The 21,559-nt window shown below is 42.4% G+C and overlaps 2 protein-coding genes and 2 pseudogenes across 2 annotated transcripts; 2 read left to right on the forward strand and 2 right to left on the reverse strand.

The window, feature by feature from the left end:
- Positions 1 to 4,486: 4,486 nt before the first annotated feature.
- LOC120968401 (uncharacterized) lies at positions 4,487 to 6,603 on the reverse strand. The gene is made up of 2 exons (XM_040395140.3): positions 5,425 to 6,603; positions 4,487 to 5,135 (listed from the first exon to the last, which is right to left on the reverse strand). Exons 1-2 carry the CDS (start codon positions 5,692 to 5,694, stop codon positions 4,956 to 4,958), a joined length of 450 nt encoding a protein of 149 aa, XP_040251074.1. The 5' UTR covers positions 5,695 to 6,603; the 3' UTR covers positions 4,487 to 4,955.
- A 5,828-nt stretch (positions 6,604 to 12,431) lies between these two features.
- LOC141027552 (receptor-like cytoplasmic kinase 176) lies at positions 12,432 to 15,114 on the forward strand (annotated as a pseudogene).
- A 1,204-nt stretch (positions 15,115 to 16,318) lies between these two features.
- Positions 16,319 to 17,690, reverse strand: LOC141027907 (uncharacterized; annotated as a pseudogene).
- A 2,567-nt stretch (positions 17,691 to 20,257) lies between these two features.
- Positions 20,258 to 21,517, forward strand: LOC141027908 (receptor-like cytoplasmic kinase 176). Its single transcript, XM_073505515.1, has one exon. It carries the CDS (start codon positions 20,618 to 20,620, stop codon positions 20,993 to 20,995), a length of 378 nt encoding a protein of 125 aa, XP_073361616.1. The 5' UTR covers positions 20,258 to 20,617; the 3' UTR covers positions 20,996 to 21,517.
- The last annotated feature ends 42 nt before the right edge of the window (positions 21,518 to 21,559 follow it).

Consider the following 21,559-nt stretch of genomic DNA (forward strand, 5'->3'; position numbering starts at 1 on the left):
CTTCCTCGATCGACAACGCTGCCGCCCCACGTAGCCGGCCCCGGCCCCATCGTCACCCCGGCCCGTCCCCGTCGCGCCGGCACAGTCGACTCGCGCGCCGCCCCTGTCGCCGGCCCGTCCTCGTCGACTCGCGCGCCGCCCCCATCGCCGGCCCGTCTCCGTCGCCGTCCCCGTCGACTCGCTGCCCCCGTCGCCGCCCCGTTGTGAGAACCCCGCCATGGCCGGCCGCCCCCAAGCCCGCACACACACACACACTTAGATGTTATATTTTTAGTTTTTTCTGTTTTTCTGTTTTTTAGTTTTTTATACAAATGTTTTAGATGAATGAATTAATTAATTAGATTAATGTCAAATGTCAAAGGTTTTAGATGAATTAATTAATTAGATTAATGTCAAATGTTAGATGAATTAGCTAGATATATTAATGTTAGATGAATTATTTTTTTATACTTTTAGTTAGATGAATTAGATATATTAATTAATGTTAGATGAATTAGTTTTTTATACTTTTGTCAAAATGTTAGATGAATTTTACATATAGAAATGTTAGTTAGTTATAGAAATATTAGATGAATTTTCTGTTTTTTATAGTTTTTTATAGTTTTAGTTATAGAAATGTTAGATGAATTTTAGATATAGAAATGTTAGATGAATTTTCTGTTTTTTAGTTTTTTATAGTTTTAGTTATAGAAATGTTAGATGAATTTTAGATATAGAAATGTTAGTTAGATGAAAAGTTAAGGTATTTGATACTTTTAGTTATATATATATATATGTGTGTGTGTGTGTGTGTGTGTGTGTGTGTGTGTGTGTGTGTGTGTGTGTGTGTGTGTGTGTGTGTGTGTGTGTTAGATAAATTAGAGATATAAATGTTAGATGCATGTTTTTTTAGTTTTTTATACTTTTAGTTATAGAAATGTTAGATGAATTTTAGATATACAAATGTTTATTAGATATATAAATGTTAATTAGAAATGTTATATTTTTAGTTTTTTATACATAAACGTTGTCCGGCGCGCATCCTCGCCGTCAACCCATTCGCGACGACGTCCTGCTTTAGAGGAGCCATGTCCGGGACTGGGCTCCGCTAGGCTGGCACTGGGAGGTGCTACCTTCAGGGGCGCGCCGCTTGGTGAGGAACCCGGCCCCGAGTCCCGTCGTCGACCCTGAGCTCCTTTGGTGGCGTTCGCGTGGGCCACTTTCGGTGCGGAGGGAGCCGGCCCCGCCGGAGGTGGTACGTCGTCGTGTCAGGGAGGAGGACGAGCACGTCCGACGCTACATGGCTGCTATGGACGTCAGGTTCTCCAATACCTGGCAGGTTCTTTGGGGATCTCACCCGAGGTATGATCCTGTCAGGGTTCCTTCTCTTTGGGTGTCCACCGCCCGCGTCTCAGGAACCGCGAGTGAACTAGATTATTCTGTAGTATTCGATCTATATTAGCTAGCTAGCTAGTGATGTATTCAATAATATTCAAGACGATGTATTCGAGAATATATATATATTATTCAATAATATTTGAGACGATGTATTCGAGATTATATATATTATTCGATAATATTCGAGACGATGTATTCGAGATTATATTCGATGATGCATATTATGTACTATGATTCAGTTTTTCCTTATTGATTGCATGCATGCATTGTAATTTGAATACTAAATTGTTTTATATTTCTTCTGGATTAGTTAAATAAAAGCTATGGCAGACAATACCAGCAGAGAAGGAGAAGAGGCCCTATTCGAGATCATACGCTCCCCTCGCCGGACAGATGATCAGAATGAAGATGACGGCTCCCAATATCTGAACAATACCGGGGAGGGTGATATGATATTCGATCAAGATGACCGAATTGATGAAGTCCAGGACTATGATTATAATGATGAAGAAAATGTTGATCTCGAAATAACAAAGACCGGCGAGGTATATTTATATAAGCAGGCATCTCGTGATCATCACATGTTTTAAATGATTTGTGTATATATTAATGAATCGATCTTTCTTCTTTCAGCCCTCCGGATCGAGCAAATCTTCTACAGGTAGCAGGACAGTGCGAGGCCCGGCCAAAAAGTTAAAGGAGGGCGTAAAGTACAACATCAATGTCATCAAACCTAATGGCGAACCAAGCACGGCTAAGAATATTGCGAACAAGTTCGTTCGTCAGTGCGGAGTTCTTGTGAAGGACCAACTCCCGATCTCCATTCAAGAATGGAAAGAGCCAGGAAAGAAACATCCAGATCTTACTTTTGTCGACCAAAGAGCAAAAGATCGGCTTTGGGAATCTCTCATGGAACATTTCACCCTACCAGATCATTTCATAGATGCAGATGTGCAGAAAGTCAAGGACGCTGCTCTTAGGAAGATGGCGGTTGCATTCAACAACCACAAGAAGAGTATATGGGCCAAGTACGTCGAAGGAGAAAAGAAGACTCCAGAGTTCACGGGAACACTGGAGAAGCAAAGAGATCACTGGTCCGCTTTCGTGAAATTCAAGGAATCGGAATTATCTAAGGAACGATCGAGAATAAACAAGGCCAATGCCGCAAAAAATGAGCATTTCCGTAGGCTGGGGCCAGGTGGCTACGAGGTGGCCCGGCCTAAGTGGGATAAGTCTGAGCAAGAGATGGTGGATGCAGCGGTCATTCCAGTTACATTGAGCTGGCCCCCCAGGTGCAGGACTTGGTTCTAGGCGCATGGGGGGGCGTTGGACCCGAAGACAGGCAAGTTTTCGAAGAAGGCAAGTCTTAAAGGAGCCGAAGATAAGTTACTTGTTGCAATAGAAGAGGCTCGAACGGGGGTGTTCACGCCCAACATAGAGAACGACGAGCTTACGCGTGCCCTGGGAAATCCTGAACACACGGGAAGAACACGAGGCAAATGCATTGTTCCGTGGTATGAGGGGTTTGCGGACTGGAAAGAAAGAAGATGAAGGAGTAGAGGAAGCACGAAGCAGAACACCTTAAAGCCTAGAATCAGCGCACGCGGAGTTGGCACTCCAATTGGAGAGGCAGCAGCACTCCAATTGGTTTGAGAGAATTATTTTAAAACACAAAAATAACATACTTTTTATGTATTTTGGACATCTAAATACACGATGAACCTCTCTCACAAGAATTTTTTAAACTTTCTCGGGCCGAGCACTTGAACTTCTAGCAACAAAAATTTTAGACTTTGCCTTTTTATTCTATTTTTCTCATACGAAATACACACCATGTAGTACGTGAACTTCTGGTTGTTATCACTTTACACTACTCTCTAGATTAAGAGAACTATTTTAAAACAAAACAACATATTTTTATGTGTTTTGAACATCTAAATACAAGGTGAACCTCTCTTTATGTGATTTGAACATCTAAATACAAGGTGAACCTCTCTTTATGTGTTTTGAACATCTAAATACAAGGTGAACCTCTCTCATAAGAAATTTTGAACTTTCCCTGACCGAGCACTTGAACTTCCATGAACATTTTTTTCGTTTAAGAGTTGTTTTTAAAATTGCCAAAAATGGCGTTGTGTTTTTTAGTTTTTCAAACATGTAAATCCTAGGTTTTAATAAACTCCGAACTTCTGTCTTATTTTAATTTGAACTTCACATTTCTTTGTTTTGAGTAAAGACTGTTTTTTATTTTTAAATAAACATCAAATTTTACAGTTTTTTTCAATTTAAACTTCTTGGTTTATTCCTTTTAACGGGAAATTTCGAGTTTTGTAATCAACATTGAATCACTCCTTTTTTTTACTTTGAACTTCTAGGTTTTTATAAACGGGGAGAATTTACGTTTATAAGCAATCAAGATTATACTGCTCACAACATGTTTTATGGTTTAATTGCATTTTTTTACTTTATGTCAACGTGTCCTTAACTCCTCAAATCGTTTATTATCCTATGTTATTTTTACTTCAACTACTTTGGTGTTATTTAAGGAACATAAATTTTCATTTTTTTTAATAAATAACGAGCTGCTTTTTTATTTAAATTTCAACTTCTTACTTTTATTTTCCAAGAAACAGGAATCTAAGTTTTTATAGACATTGAACTGCTCCATTTTTTTAATTTGGACTTCTTGGTTTTTTTATAGTAACGAGGAAAATCTTAGTTTTTTATAAATATCAAACTGCTCCATCTTTTAATTTGGACTTCTTGGTTTTATTTTCAATTAGTGCAAAAAAATCCAAGTTTTGTAATAAATAAAAAAACATCGAACCAATCCATTATTTAAATTTGACATTCTAGGTTCTTTTAGAAACAGGGGAAATCCTTTTTCTATAACTTCAAATTAAAAACAGGGAAACTCTTTTTTAGAAACGATGGAGATCACGGGAGTTGAACGACATGGGTTCGCATCGTTGAACAGCTGAGTTCGCAATTTTGAACTTCAAGAAAAATAATCATTTCCTTGACTTGTTGCAAACGGGGATATCTGGACGAACGTCAAGTCAATATTTTCATATGACAAATACAAAAGCAATCGAACAAGAAAAAGAAATACTTTGAAATATTCTCTTGGCTTGTTGCCATACGGACATTTCATTAAAATAAAAAGAATTCATTTTGTATCTCTCTTTTTTGCTCACCACACTCTGAAAGAAAAAAAAAGGTAGAAATACACATTTTTTTGGACGGTTGGTGCTCCCTCAATTCAATTTTGTACCAAATTGCAGCGCACCAGGATATGCTCACGAGCGCTTCATGTGCTAGCAGCAGGGACGCCGAAGCTTCCTGGTAGGTGTTTGCAGCCTACATGTGTTGAGCAACACTCATCTGTTTTGTTAGCATCAGAAACATGTGATAGCCACGGCAGGGGTAATCAACTAATCTACCAACAATTTCATGTCACATCCAAATGCTACGACGAGCAACCACACAAGTTTCTCCAGCAAGCAATTAAACTGAATTCACCTTGGGCCATGGAGATGGAGATGTTGGCGAGGATGCGGAACTTTGTCGGTGCAATCCTACACCTCTAGGAAGAGCTTGTAGACCTTGGCGGCAACTGAAGACATGTTAGGAGCCGCATGGTCATTGGTCATGCACTGCAGTGCCAGTGTCATGAGCGCCTCCGCCGGTGTCAACGAGGAAGGAGTCCCTGAAGCAGGCTCTTGCACGGACACAAGCTCCAGCAGCAATACGCTGAGCTGCAAAAAAATTCAGTTAACATCATGGTTCATAAACTACTATACATTTGTTGTTAGCATCATGCTTCACAAGCTACTAGACATTAGCACAACAAATCACAGTCCGGACCGTGTACCACCACCGGACCATGCACGTCACAACCTATTTCTTCAGAAAATCAACAAACTAAACTTCGGAAAATCAAAAAACTGAACTTCGCAGGGCCCTGCAAAATATACACGGTTATAATCTAACTTTAAAAACTTCAGAGAATCAACAAACTGAACTTCTAGAGGGCCAGATGCTGACCTTTCTCTTTGTAGCGTCGTTGGTGACCTGTAATTGAAGGTCGAGGATAAAGGGTACCACCTCAACGAGTTCCGATAGCCGGTGCAGGCCATCCATGGAGGAGGGGCAAGCTGCAGCGAGGAGGGACCGCGCCGGCCACGGAGCTGGAGGCCCGTCGGCCACGGGGAAGGAGCGCGCCGGCCGCAGGGAGGGAGGGCGCTGGCCGCGGAGGAGGATGGGTGTCGACCACGGGCTGGGAGAGCGCCGGCCGCGGAGGAGGGGCACGAGCATGCCATCAACATATTGATTACAACGAACAATAAGAATTACCAAAGAATATCGTAGGCTTCAACAAGAATAAATCTACACAGTGATCTATTTCATCTTTGGTTTATCCTAAACTACCACCTGTATTTCGTTCCAGCTCCCTCTTTGACATTTGCACGAACACCTAGTGGGCAGCAAAACAACGACATTCGCGGATGCTATTTGAAGAACACTACAGAGAGACAGAGCTTGGGTGGCAGGGCATAAATAATTATAGATGCAGGGGCTCGCCGGCGCAAGCCTCCGGAAAAGTCCGGCCACGAACTCCCAGACAAGCCCGGCGATGCAATCACCAGATGCAGCCCATTTCGGTGGAGCACAGACGAACGGCCGCGACGACCGGAGAAGAACGGGGATGCATGCATAGGTTGAACTTCCGTCGGGAGGCAGGTCGCAGCGCGGTGCAGGGGAAGGTCGCGATGGCGAAGCAATTGGGGACGGGGCAGGCGGAGGGTGGATCAGCCACCGGCTGGAGAAGCTGTGGACAGCGGCGCCCCGACGCTGGCAGGCGCGCTGGGGGATTCCAGCCGGAGACGGGGAGGTGCTGGGCGGTGGAGTAGGGGCCGGCGACGGGAGGTGCTGGGTGGCGGGGTGGGGGCCGACGGCGGAAGGGGGCGCGGTGGGACGCGGGGGCGGCGGCGCGCTATGAGGAGGTGGGGGCGGCGGTGATGGTTGGGGGCGAGGCGGGGCGTCACTATTTGGGACCGGGATGGGGGCGGCGGCGCCGACTGAGGCGGGGCGGTGGAAGCCAGTGGAGGGGGCGGCGGTGCGCTGGAAGCAGGTGGAGGGGAACCGGCGGCGATGCACGGGAGGAGAGGAGTCGGGAGGTCAGGGAAGGGAGGAGACCGTGGGTGAGTGGGCGGCCGGTTTTTTCCCCACCGATTCGGGAGTTCGGGAACATCTCCTAGCTCCCTTGTGATCCAAATAACTATTTTAATCCCAGAATTAGAATAGTGCTGTTCTCCTCATTTATACTCCCAGAGTATGTACTCTCACCCTACTAAATGACCCAGCCAATAATTAATTATATAAAATATTAGCAAATTATGTTGCATGCGCAAACAACCTCCAAGATTGTAGGTAACCGGTTCATGTTATCCAATGGAAAGTCTTTTTTTTCTTTTGCGGGGCAAAGTCTGTTACGGAAGTGAGATGTTGCCACTTTGATCGCAAGTTGTACATACCCTTTATTTTATTTTTTGAACGGCCGCTCCGCCGTCTATCTACATTTGTCAAGTCTCCGCTGATCCTGATTGCTTGTTGATGATTCTTTCGGATTTGAATTAGATGACAATCCAACTTGATCCCTGAAACAAGAAAATGATTAAAGAAGCAAGATAGAAAGATTTGAAATATAATATAGTACTCGTATAAGAATACGTGAAGCATGCATGAGAAGGGGCGATGCATGCATACCTGAGCACATGTATATTAGTATTTGGCACCGACGGCGGGATCGATTTAGTCGTCGCCGTTGTTCCAGTGTCCTCCGTCGTGCTTGTGTCCTCCGTCCGTCGTACATATACCAGAACACAAAGAGCTAGATTCATTTACATGTATGAACGTCAAGCTAGCTACATGGAGATGTATGTGTTTACATATACGAGAAGATTAATGGTGAGCAACATACCACATCTGAATTTTGGCCGATTGTAACGGGACAAGTGCCGGTGGAGAGCGTTGGACTCCGGGGACCTGCTGGGAAGAAATGGGGGAGTGGTCTTCTTCCATGCCGATGCATGCAGAGCATGGCTAGCGGGAGAGACACGGCCACCGTCGGCGGGGACGAAGCTACAAGAAATAGATCCATGGTGGCAGGAGAAACGCAGCCGCAGTAGCCAGAAGAATAGATCGACGCAGATTAGTTTTAACCGTGACCTTTTGTTATTCCTGAAAAAGAGGATTCTGTTCCAACCAATTTCAAGTAAAAAATAATTATCTTATTATTGGAAAGCCAAACGGGTTTAAAACGTGGCTATAGCCGGATAGGTAGAGGCGGCGTACGACAGCGGGTAGTCATAGGAGGTGGATCGACGACCTGGGAGTACGTACTCATAGGAGTACCAACCCATTTTCCTATATATATGCATAGCGTGTACAATATGTAGTATCGTAAAATAGGAGCAAATAAAAAAGAATTAAATGGAAAACATAAAATTAAAGAAAAAAGAAATCATGAACCCCAAACCCCCCAAACCAACCGGTACTAAAGGTCTTACGAGCCAGTGATAAAGCCCGGTTTTGCACTAGTGGTTGAAGGGTCAAACTATCTCAAAGTTTGACCGAGTTTGTGCAAAAACATGTCAATGCTTGTGAAACCAAATAGGTATATGACGAAAATATATATGAATCTAATGCTACTAATTTGATGGCATAAATGTTGGTCTATTATTGTTTAAATACGGTCAAACATAAAAAAGTTTAACTTTCCCACAAAGTTGAAAGTACACTCTTTCAAGAACAGAAAGAATACACATTAGCACGAGTCCAGACAAAAAAGATCGGCGTCGGAGCTGTAACGAAACGATGTCTTGTTTAAGGGGGTGATTGTTGGAAGTAAACCCAACATCTGATACGACTGCATGTGTATACGTGTTCAATTAGTGCATCAATTTGCAACCTTGTAGGATTAGTATACTTGATTTGGGCATGGAACTAGGCAGCCTAGCTTATATTTATACCATAGACTCCTGTAAACATTATCGAGAAATCTAAATGATTAGCGTCACATGTATGGCATGAAGCAATTCGGTACTTTTATTTTCTTTTTACTACTAAAGTTATCATCCGAAAAGAAAAACTCAAAAACTGAAACTTGCAATTTAAAAAAAAAAGTTACCACGCTTCACAATGAAAGTTGTCATCCTTATGTCACTAAATTTGTCATCAAAAAGTTCGGAGTTGCCATATGTTCGTGCCATACGTATGACACTTATCTATACCTACTAATAAACCAAGGCGCAGAAAAAAAGAGTTTTGTCCAGAATTTCGTACGTGGGCCGCACGCGCTAAGTTTCAGGAAAGCCACCCATTTATATCTTGCGCACGCAGCTGGGAACCTTATTTGTCGCACGGAGCGGCATAGTTGGAGCTTCCCATCGGTCGCCCAGTGTTGAGCCGGCCCATTTTCATTTTTTCTGTGTTCTTTTTCTATTTTTACCTTTTCTTTTCCAAGTTATATTTTCCCTTTTCCATAAATTTAATTTTTTTAATTTTATAAATTTTCGTTTTTTGTATGAATTTTCGTTAAATCTTAGAATTTCAAATTTTGTTTCCACTTTCAAAAATATTTGGAACTTTAAAATTTTATTTTCTTTCAAAATTTGTTCGAAATTAGAAAAATGCTCACATTTTTTCAAACAAATTTCCAAAATTGTTGGAGATTTCTAAAGTAAATTTCATTTTGAAAATAATAGAAATTCGAAAACTATTCTTCTTATTGAAATGTTCACAAACTTAAAATAATGTTCGTGATTAAAAACACATTTTTGAAAATGATTTTGAATGTTCAAAACAAGTTTCCATTTCAAAAATTGTTCAGAAATTTGAAAAATGTTCGTTTCTACGCCTTAAAAATGGTCCCCATTTTGAAAAAATGCTTGATAATTTTAAAAAATCTTCCTATTTCAAGTTTATTTGCCTTTTTCCAGAAATTAATGAATTTAAAAAAAATGCTCGCATGTTTTAAAAACATCAGGAGGACACCACAACCTCGACAAAGAGGTGAACCTGAAGGAGAAAAAGGCACGAGTTGAGTAGTGGCCGCCACTCTGACCAACCCCATTATTATAAAGATCTTGCGGGCCAAACATGATCCACGAGAACACCACAACTCTCCGCTCTGTTGCTCCACTATTGTGGAGACCGTTTTGATGGACATATCAATCATTTCTTCAGATACTTCTCGCAAAAAAATCTCTCCCGTTGCAACGCACGGGTATATGTGCTAGTCAGGTCCTATAGAAATTAACAGGTAAGATATCTACCTGCGGCAATAAATCCAGCGAGTTCATGCGTGCGTTCGTGTCTGTCTAGCTAGTCGACTCGATCAAGCAAGATTGATCAGCTTACTGTTGTGTACTTGCGTGACTTGTGCGGCCGGAGTACGTACTCGTGCGGCGTACGTAGCTATTTTTGCTTCGATCAATCGGGAATCTCGTCGTCGTCGGTCTTCGCGTGTCACCATAAAGTACTCGACGGTGCAGACTAGGCCAACAAGGACAAGCACAGAGAACAAGTGTTATAGAGAACAAGATTCTTAGGAAGTGGACCCAGCATGAAATACTGATGTCTGGTGCAGCCTGGAGGTTCTCAAGCGGATCAAAAGACACCGACTTTCCCAAAATTTCATATCGAATCTGCCTTGAATTTTAGTCACACAAATTTATCCGGTGTTATAAAGTGGAACTGCAATTGTCTACGGCTTTTGGCACTTCATAATGCATGTTTAGGTAAGTACGTTCAACAGGAGCGGAGATCGCAACGGATCGCGAGTCGCGACGAGTCGACTCCTCGAGGCTGGACTGGTCCTCGTATCCAGAGTCCAGACTCCAGCGTCATCGGTCATCTTCGCTGAGTCGCCGATCGGCGATCGCCTCCAGCCACCGAATCTCCGATCCAGGATTCGACCGCCAGGGCCTGCACTTGCCTCTGGGCTCTGGCTCCTAAGTCCTATCGCCCCTGTCTTCGACACTCCGAGGCTCCGACGATCGCTCCGGTGTCTCCGAATCTCTGATCGCCCTTCTCTGGTATAGTTAATATGGGGCTTTTTTTCCTATCTTTTTTCTTTAGATGACGCGTATAATAGTAACAGGAGAGCTCAATGTTTAATTCTTTATGTAATGTTGTTGATTACTTCATAATTTTAGGTGATATGGCACCGAAACATAAATCCGGTTGTGCGAAAAGGAATAAAAGAAAAAGGGATCTTGCACTTGCTGAATCACAAAAAAGGGGCTCTAAAAATGTATTTTCCGGCAACAAGTAGTGTTGATGTCAATAATGATAATCAAATTGAAGAATCTGAACATGATCAAGATGATGATCATAATTCAAATGTTGATCATGAGGTCAATGAACAGTCCTCGGGCCAGGGTAAGTAATTAAATACCTTCAATTTTTTGCAGAAGTAAGTTAGTAACTAATTATAATTTCTTAAATTTAAATGTAGGTCTTGATGTTAATAAGGACAATACGGAGGAGGAAAATTTGCAGCCTTCACCCGATGCTCCGAATATTGATGAGCAGGTTGATTCTCTGTTATCTCTATACGATCCTAGAACATGGGATAATCTTGACAACAGCAAACGGGATATTCTAATTGAAAAGGGGCCTGTGAGAGAAATGGATCTGGTGTTCCCAAAGGATGATGATGGTAGACATTTCTCATATTTTCACTACACCAGAAAGTTAGCTAATGAAGAGGTTATTCACAGAGAGTGGTTGGTTTACTCTAAAGAGGTTGACAAAGTTTATTGTTTTTGTTGCAAGTTATTCAAATCAAATCAGAACAGGTCATTGCTAGCATCTGATGGATTGAGGGACTGGAGGCGTATTAGTGCAAGACTCAAAGAACATGAGGTTAGTGTTGAACACTTTACCAACATGAATACATGGAATGAACTAAGGTTGAGGTTAAGCAGAAACAAAACAATTGATGATGAGATGCAGCAGAAGGTTGCAAAGAAAAAAGAGCGTTGGAGACAGGTATTGCTCAGGATAGTTTCTTTAGTGAAGTTTCTTGCAAAACGTAATTTGGGATTTCGAGGAACAAATGAGAAGCTGTTTGAACATAATAATGGCAATTTTTTGGGCTCAGTTGAAATGATTGCTGAATTTGATCCTGTGATGCAAGAACATATTAGGCGCATTCAAAACAAGGAAATACATCATCATTATCTTGGCCATGGTATTCAGGATGAGTTGATCTTCTTGCTGATTCCGTCAAAAAGTTTATCTTAAAGACCATCAAGGATGCCAAGTATTTCTCTGTTATATTGGACTGTACTCCAGATGTGAGCCATGAAGAACAAATGACGCTAATTGTGCGTTGTGTGAATATGTCAAGTAACATTCCAAGAGTCGAGGAGTTTTTCCTAGAGTTTTTAAAGGTTCATGATACATCAAGATTAGGGCTTTTTAATGTGTTGATGGATACATTGGACTCTCTTGATCTGGACGTTGCTGATGTAAGAGGGCAAGGTTATGACAATGGTTCTAACATGAAGGGAAAAAATCAAGGTGTTCAGAATCGCTTGCTTGAAGTTAATCCCAAAGCATTATATATGCCATGTGCATGTCATAGTTTGAATCTCACTCTTTGTGATATGGCAAAATCTTGCGAACATGCCATTTCATTCTTCGGTATTATCCAGCGTATATATGTACTGTTTGCACGTTCTACTAAAAGGTGGAAGATTTTGCTTGATAATGTTCCAAGTCTGACTCTCAAACCTTTGTCTGATACTCGTTGGGAGAGCCGAATAAAGAGTGTGCAACCTATAAGGTACCAAACTTCCCAAGTAAGATCAGCTTTGAAGGAGTTGGAGAAGACTGCTAGGGAGGATAATGATCCAGCTACAGTAAGTGATGCTCAATCTTTGTTCAAAGCACTTGGGAAATTTGAGACTTTAGTTGGTATGATTATTTGGCATGACATACTATTTTCTATTAATATGGTGAGCAAAATGTTACAAGAAAAAATGGTGTGCATCGATGCTACTCTAAAACACATTGATGGGATCAAGTCATATTTTCAGAAGTATAGAGATGAAGGCTTCAATTCTAGTATTGAAAGTGCCAAAGCCATTGCGTTGGATATGGGCATAGAGCCCCAATTTCGTACAAAACGTAAAAGTAAAAGGAAGAAGCATTTTGATGAAATCAATGATGAAGATGAAGATCTACAACTGTCAGCTATTGAATCCTTCAGAGTTACATACTTTCTTGTCATTGTTGACACCGCAATTGCTTCATTGTCTAGTCGATTTGATCAGCTGAAGGCATTTGAAGATTTGTTTGGTTTCTTATTCAACACAAATAATCTGAAGTCTTTGGATGAAAGTAGTCTACGCAAATCATGCACCACTTTTGCAAAAGCTTTTACTCATAAGAAGTCGCGAGATGTTGATCTTGATGATTTTTTTCTCCGAGTTAAAAGTATTGCAACTAACCTTGCCAGATGCTTTGATGTCAGCACTTGAGATTCTTCAGTTTGTTACCGCTGCAAATTGCTATCCAAATGTATCAGTTGCCTATCGGATCCTCTTGACTATACCTGTGACTGTAGCCTTAGCTGAAAGAAGTTTCTCTAAACTGAAACTATTGAAGAATTGTTTGAGGTCAACTATGTTACAAGACAGATTGAATGGCTTGGCTACATGTTGCATTGAGAAGGATATCTTGGATAAAATTGATCTTGAGATTATAATCAATGATTTTGCATCTAGAAATGCCCGGAGAAGCTTTTTTATGAAGCATTGACGCATTATTGTCATTGGACTCATTGGAATTATTTTTTATTTAAGGTAATCAAATTCGCGGCAAATACTACTTGTTATATTTTAAGACTACAATGTGTGGTTTGATGTTACGTTTACTATTTTATAAGCAAAACTACATACATATATGTTTATTTTTTAGATATGTGTACATATACATTAGACTTAGGGCCCATACCATTTACTTGGCCAAGGGCCCCGCCCAATATAGATCCGGCCCTGGGTGAGGGCGGCTTCGGATCGGTGTTCAAAGGGTGGGTTTACGAGGCCTCCTTCGCCCCGGCAAGCCCTGGCACCGGCATGCCCATCGCCATCAAGAAGCTCAACCAGGAAAGCTTCCAGATCCACAAGGAATGGCTGGTCAGTGTTGCTCAGTGCCAATAACTTTTTAACTCAGTACCAACCAATCCCAATCCATTCATGAATTTGTTTCTGAATCTCATGTGCAGGATGAAGCGAGTCACCTAGGCCGATTGTCGCACCCCGATCTGGTGAAGCTGCTAGGGTACTGCCTCGAAGACGAGCAGCACCTACTCGTCTATGAGTTCATGCCACAAGGAAGCTTGGAGAGCCATCTTTTCAGGAGTAATTAACAGTTTACCACATAATCTTCTTCTAGCCTTCCATTGATCAGTTAACACCTCCCAAATTAGTTGCTACTGGGGGTGAGATAATAACAAGTTTGGGCGAATGATGATGTAGGGGCCTCACATCTCCAGCCACTGTCATGGGATTTGAGGATAAGGTTGCTCTTGGGGCAGCCAAAGGCCTCGCATTCCTCCACAGCGACAAGGCCAATGTCATCTACGGTGATTTCAAGACGTCTGGCATTCTTCTTGATTCGGTATGTTTCTGTTCTTTTATTCTAATTGGATTGGGAAAGTGCTTTCTCTTATTAATGCTATTTTTTTTCAATTGATGGAATATGGATTGCAGAGCTACAATGCAAAGCTGTCTGATTTTGGGAAGCGAAAGGAAGAACCAACCGTTGATCCGGGCTTTTATATTGATGAATTGCCGAGCTACTATGCAACTGTCTGATATTGGGTTGTCCACAGGTAAGGTGAATTAAATAAACTGAGCTTGGAGCTTCGTTTGTTTCTTTAAAACTATGATCAGCTGCATATGATATATTGACAAGTATTAGTGTTCCTGAAACACTTATATTAAGCATCATAGCAATGATGTTGTTGATATGCAGTAGCCAGTAGGTATGGTTGCTATGAAGCATTACGAGAAACAGCAAAGAACACCATTAAATTTTTGGGTTGGTTGTTGAGGTCTTGAGGAGGTCATATTAGTTAGGTACAGCACAACTGCTCCAATATTTTTTATGGTTTCCGACCTAACTGGACCCCTTCACCATATGATATACTCCTATTGGCTATATGCGCTTTAACTTTAGGGGTTAATAGCCTAAGAGCATCTCTAGTGGATGGTGTAAATTTGGACGTGTATATCTCCATATACACGTCCATATACACCTTGCTAAAATATACACCTCTCAGTTTTTCAGTGGAACGTGTAAATTTGGACGTGTATATTCCAACGGCTATATTTTCAAACGGCTATATTTCCAACGGCTATATTTTCAAACGGCTATATTTTCAACGGTCGTATTTCCAGTCTATATAAACCACCCCTACCATCTCTCTTCTAGCACTTCTATCTGTGACTTCTCTTCTCACCTAGATTTCTCTATCGTCTCTCACGCAACACAATGAACACATCCACTTTGGACATGAGTTCTTCGTCATCTTCATCTGGCGACGATGAACTCATACTTGCAGCATTCGCCGAGCGCAGGGGGAAGAGAGGATGAACGCTCGACGCCATGGCGGTTCCAAGCATGGACGTCAAACAATCAATCGAGGAAGAGATGCCGGATTTGTTCTTCTGTGGGACGACTACTTCAAAGAAGTTCCTCGCTATCCTGAACATTTGTTTCGACGAAGGTTCGTAATTACTACACTTCTCTGCTTTAGCCCTTTTTTCATTTCCCTGTCTCATTTACTTTTTATGCACAAATTTAGGATGTCCCGTAATTCGTTCAAACGCATAGCCGATGGTATACTTGAGCATGATTATGATGGTTATTTTACTCAAAAAAGAAGTGCTTCTGGAGCTCTTGGGTTACATCCTCTGCAAAAGATGACCGCGGCAATGCGGATGCTAACATATGGAATAGCAGCTGATGGTGCTGATGAGTACATCCGGTCCGCTGAGGCTACTAATTTAGAGACTTGCAAGAAATTTGTGATCAAAGTTTGTGAAGTTTTTGGGGAAAGGTACCTGAGATCTCCAAATGAAGAAGACATTGCTAGGTTACTTGCAATAGGGGAGGAAAGAGGATTTCCTGGTATGTTAGGGAGCATAGATTGCATGCACTGGGGTTGGAAAAATTGCCCCAAAAAATGGCATGGCATGTTTAAAGGCCATGTCAGCGAGCCCACTATGATCTTGGAAGCAGTTGCTTCACAAGATCTTTGGATTTGGCATGCTTATTTTGGTTTACCAGGGTCTCTGAATGATATAAATGTTCTTAAACGTTCTCCTGTTTTTACAAAGCTAGCTGAAGGCCAAACTCCTCCAGTGAATTATAGCATCAATGGCCATCAGTACACAATGGAGTATTATCTTGCAGATGGTACCTATCCACGGTGGGCAACATTTGTGAAGAGCATACCAGCTCCAGATACCAGAAAACATAAAACTTTTGCCAAGAGGCAAGAGGGGGCTAGGAAAGATGTGGAACGAGCCTTTGGAGTTCTTCAATCCCGTTTTGCCATTGTTCCTGGACCTGCTAAAGGATGGAAACGTAAAGAAATCGGTGATGTCATGAAAGCTTGTGTCATAATGCACAATATGATAGTTGAAGAGGAGCGACAAACTGGTCGGCAAAGCTGCACTTTTGATGCAATGGGAGAAAGAGTCACGGTCTCTCGTACTCATGCGGAACAACTGAGCTCTTTTATTCAGATGACTCACCGGATTAGAAATCAAGGTGAACATGATCAGCTTAAACTTGATTTAATTGACCATGTGTGGCAAAAGTTTGGAAACGAGTGATGTCCTAGTTATAAGTCTGTAATCCATTTCTTTTCATCTAGTTTTAATTTATGCAATGAGTGATGTAATCCATGAATTTGTAGCTATCAATAAAATATTTATGCAATGAGTGATGTTATCAAATAGTTCATACAATAACTAGTGAAAAGCAGTAAATAGTTCATATAGCTCACATATCAAATAGCTCACATTACTCTAGGCCTCGAGCAAGGATCTCATTCTGCTTAGCTTGGTAGAACTGCTTTTGCACATCAGTCATACCACTAGTGTCGATCAGCATGACCCTCTCATCTAATTCAAATTGTCTCCGTGCATCCTCCCTCTCGTTTCGTGCATCCTCCTTCTTTCTGAGTGCAATCTCCTCTTTTCGCAATTCAAATTGCTGTGCATAGTGAGCATTTCTTGCCGCTTCTTTGATCTCATCCTTCTCTTGCTTTGCTGCCCACACAGTTTCTAATGACAGCTTGCAAGCATTCTCATCAGCTTTACCTCTCTTGTCCTTCTTAACACCATCAGGTCCTTTCTCATGTTCAAGAGCATCAGTGTGTATCGAGGTTGCATCAGTGCGTACCGAGGATGCATCGGACGGATCATTGGTGGCTGTGCCTGGACTTCCATCAATGGTCTTCTTTTGTTTCTTAAGAGAAGTTTCAAGTTCTCTTATCTGCCACTTTGGATACTTTGCAAACTCTATATAGCAATGCATCAATGTGAAAGGCCGTTTTTTTAACATCTATTTCCTTGAACAGAATGTGTGCATCGTTTGTCTGCACATATAAATATATTGTTAACAAATGCACAACACATATAGAATATTGCACATCACATATAGAAGTACAAGATAGGCAACCACATATACAAATGCACAACACATATAGAATATTGCACATCACATATAGAAGTAGAATATTACGCATACCTTTTCTGCTATAGTCCTTCCACTTTCTTCCTTATTTAAAATCTGCTGAAGGCAACCACAAAATTTGGAGGTCTCTCTGTTAATCAATGTGTAACGGCAATTGATTGCATTAGGATTACGCTCCGGCCATGACGATTCCTTGTGTGTGTTGTAGTACTCTGAAATTCTAGCCCAATAAGCATCTCGGTTTTGATCAGTCCCAACAATATCCAAACTTGTATTTGCCCATGCTGCTATGAGAACCTTGTCCTCATCACTAGACCAATTTTTTCCTTTGTTGGATTTTCCTTTCTCTATTATTGCAGAACGTTGTTGCGTTGATGGTGTTGCTCGATGCTGAGTTGATGGAGTTGCCTGCTCTCCAATTGGACTTTCTGGTTGTGTTTGCGTGTAACCAAAACCAAGGATGTCCAAGAAGCTTTGGTCAGCATCCATCTGCCCAATGCACAGCTATTTTAGACCACAATCTGGCATCAAATTGACAAGCAAAAAATTATTTTCTTCTCCTTCCAAAGAGCTATGCTTTGTGCATATGATCAATTTTACTATCCATTTACCCAAATTGCCTCTTAAATTGTGGACCTGGAAGCAGAGGCCAGCCCGGTCACCAGAGGCAGAGGATCCAGCAGAGGCCAGCCCGGTCACCACAGGCCGCCGCCACTGCATCTCCCCACGGCGCCGCTCGTCCCGCCGCCCCAGCAGACAGGCGCGCCCGGCCGCCGCCCCTGCATCTCCCCCCTCCCCCCACCGCTCCGCCGCCCAGCCCCCACTCGTCGCCCAGCCCCCCGTCCCCGCCCTCTATTCTCACCAGGGCGCGTGCCGGCACCGGCGCCGCCGCCAGATCGGGCTGCAGGGCGTGCGGCCGCCGCCCCTCTGCTCCCGCTCGCGAGAAAGGAAAAAATGGTTACCTTGGGCGGCGGCCGGAGAGGAGACGCGACGGCGACCTTGGGCGGCGGCCGGAGAGGGGCGACGGCGACCTTCGGGAGGCGGCCGGAGAGGAACGGGAGCGGGAGCGGGAGGCTTTTTTCTCTTCTTTTCCCTTCTGTTCGCGAGCCCACGAGCGTGGTTCGGTCGTGTTTAGTCCCACGCCAGGTACGCTCGTGGGAGCGACGTGTATAGGTACACGACTTGATACATGATCCACTGGGAAACATTTTTTGATTTTGATCATGTATATTTAGCATCCACCTCCATATACACCATCCACTAGAGATGCTCTAAGAGATGATCGATCCATAAAAGGATCCAGCACAACCTTGCAGCTAGATAAGCATCCATGTACTTTGTACCAGCCGTTCAACGGAGGGGAATGAGCTGTGTAGTGGAGTTAATTGCGTCAGAAGTACCACAATTGGGGCATCACATGCAGATTGGTACCACGATTGCTAATTTTTACGTGTCAGTACCAGCATTGCTTCAGACTTTTGCAAAAAGGTCTAAACCGTGTATAAACACGTATTGACGGCGTATCTGACTGGCGGGGCCACCTGTCAGGCGCCGACGTGGCATTTTTTTTATAGAAAACCCCCTTACTTTGCACGTAATCACATAAATGCCCAATTATTTTGCAGGAAAAAGGCTCCGGTGAGAGATTTTTTTCGTTCGCAATATTACAACACAGAGTCGGACTTTTTTGAAGTTTTCGTTACGTTGGACAAAGAAATTAAATAAACGAAAAAGAAGCGTCGACAGGATTCAAACCTGCGACGCAGGATGCAAACGCTGGGCGCGCTAGCCACCACGACAAAGCAGTGGCTGTGTCAGTGTCCAGGCGTTGCTTTATTTATACAGACCTGAATGCGAAGGGCCAGCGGTTAGGCCCAGCTAGGCCTGCTACTTTTTTTTTGGTTCGCGTTCGGCTCGTTCGTTGCCAAGCTTTCTTTTCATTTCATTTCTCTTATGTTTTACTTTTGTTTCACCATGCATTATGTACATTTTCAACAAATATTAAAAAAAATTGAATATGCATTTAAAATATGTTCAGCGTATATTACAAATTTTTAATATATTAAATAAATGTTCAAAATTTGTGAAGAAAAGTTCATCGTGCATTGAAAATGATCACTATACGCAGAAAAAGTGCTCGGCGTACATTATAAAAATGTTCATGCTCATTTGAAAACATGTTCATCATATAATTGAGCCTATCTTACAAAATGTTCAGTAAGTATGTTAAAAATCCAGAAGGAAAACCAACCCAATGAATTAAAAAATATGGAGAAAAAGAAATAAAAAACAAAGGAAGAAAAACTTAATATAAGCCAAAACCAGAAACAAAACTTTTTTAGGAAAAACCAGAAACAAAAGTAAAACATAAAAGAAATGAAATTAAAAGAAACCTGGGAAACGAACGAGCCAAACGCGAAACAAAATAAAAATAACAGGCCTAGTTGGGCCTAACCGCCGGCCCTTCGCATTTAGGTATGTATAAATTGGCCAATGCCTGCACACTGACACAGCAGTGGCTTTGTCGTGGTGGCTAGCTCGCCCAGCTTGTGCACCGCGCGTTGCAGGTTTGAGTCCTGTGGGCGCTTCTTTTTCATTTATTTAATTTCTTTGTCCAACGTAACAAAAACTTTCAAAAAAGTCCAATTTGGTGTTGTAATATTGCGAACGAAAAAAATCTCTCACCGGAGCCTTTTTCCCGCAAAATAATTGGGTGTTTATGTGATTACATGCAAAGTAAGGGGGTTTCTGTAAAAAAATTGCCACGCAAAATAATTGGGCGTTTATGTGATTACATGCAAAGTAAGGGGGTTTTCTGTAAAAAAATGCCACGTCGGCGCCTGACAGGTGGCCCACGCCAGTCAGATACACCGTCAATACGTGTTTATACGCGGTTTAGACCTTTTTGCAAAAGTTTAGAGCAATGCTGGCACTGACACGTAAAAATTAGCAATCGTGATACCAATCTGCATGTGATGCCTCAATTGTGGTACTTCTGTGCAATTAACTCTGTGTAGTGGGCCTTGTACAATGGGAGGTGCTTAGGAGAGGTGCTTAGAGAAATAAACCAGGATTTTCTTAAGCACCGGTGCTTATTTGTACAGGGTAGACGCTTAACTAAACGTCTCTTCTATATAAATAGGCACCGGTGCTTCAGAAAAAATCCGGTTTATTTTTCTAAGCACCTCCCTAAGCATCTCCCATTGTACAAGGCCTAATCCTTTTTCCTAAGCACCTCCCTAAGCATCTCCCATTGTACAAGGCCTAATCCTTATATAATATTGATAATGTGTACGTTAATCCATGTTGGGTTGTATACTTATATCCAAGCTAGATCATTGTCTGTTCCTCTGCAGCATCTGAATATGGCAGTGACTGCATTTCGTTCAAAAGAATATGAACTAGTCATTTCTGAATCTTTGCTTTGACAGAGGATCCGACAGCAGAGGGCGACATGTACAGCTTCGGGGTGGTGCTGCTGGAGATACTGACCGGCCGGCGCCGACTGGACAGGAACCGGCCATCCGGTGAGCAAGACCTGGTGGAGTGGGCGCGACCGCACCTGAGGAGCAAGCGCCAGATCTCCCACATCCTGGACGCGCGGCTGGGCGGTCAGTACTCCCTCTCCGGCGCACAGAAGGCCGCCGCGCTGGCGCTCAAGTGCCTCTCTGGCTACTTGAGTGTCCGGCCGAGCATGGAGCAGATGGTTGCGGCACTGGAGCAGCTCCAGGACACCAAGGAGACCGCAGTGAGCGATCAGGGGAAGGCGAGCGGCGGTGGCACCTGCCGCGTTGTCAGGAAGTTTGGTGGTAGCCGACAGCAGCAACCGTAGTTGGCGGCGAAGCGGCAGCATCGGGGTGTAAATAGGGAGGCGGAGACGTTATTGTCTCTGAATGTGAAATTAGTGCTTCTTACTTTTGCAAATTCAGGTTTTGCCATGGTTTTGTTTCTTTATACAGAAGGGATATGATTAGTGAAGTTTTTGTTTTGAGGATTCTGCCGCCTCGCTGATTGGAAATGAGCTGAAAAGAACTAGTAATATGCAAAATAAAATAAAAATGAATGAATCAATTCATGGAATGGGAACTGAACTGGTTGGTTATCCTGCACGGGTTGTTTGCTCAGTCAGCATTAATATTACTATTTATCACTTGCTATTTATACAAGAAAGTTAAAAGGTAGTTGGATATACTCACTCCATTCCAAATTGATTGAGGTTAAGTCAATTTGCACAAAGTCTACAGAAAAAAATGTGCCAATATTTGATAACATCTATGGAAATATATTTCATGACGGATCAAATGAAACTATTTTAATATTGTAGATGGTTATATATTTTTCTATAAACTTTGTCAAACTTTAGCACTAGAATCAAATGTAGTGATTCTGTTTGCAC

This window comes from Aegilops tauschii, chromosome 7 (genome assembly GCF_002575655.3).
Source record: "Aegilops tauschii subsp. strangulata cultivar AL8/78 chromosome 7, Aet v6.0, whole genome shotgun sequence".
Classification (NCBI taxonomy): Eukaryota; Viridiplantae; Streptophyta; class Magnoliopsida; order Poales; family Poaceae; genus Aegilops; species Aegilops tauschii.

Excerpts from the sequence above, each read along its gene's own strand:
- LOC120968401 (XM_040395140.3), bottom strand. The coding sequence starts at position 5,694 with ATGCTCGTGCCCCTCCTCCGCGGCCGGCGCTCTCCCAGCCCGTGGTCG. Across the intron at positions 5,136-5,424 it reads ACGACGCTACAAAGAGAAAG|CTCAGCGTATTGCTGCTGGA; the intron begins GTCAGCATCTGG and ends ATTTTTTTGCAG.
- LOC141027908 (XM_073505515.1), top strand. The coding sequence starts at position 20,618 with ATGTACAGCTTCGGGGTGGTGCTGCTGGAGATACTGACCGGCCGGCGC.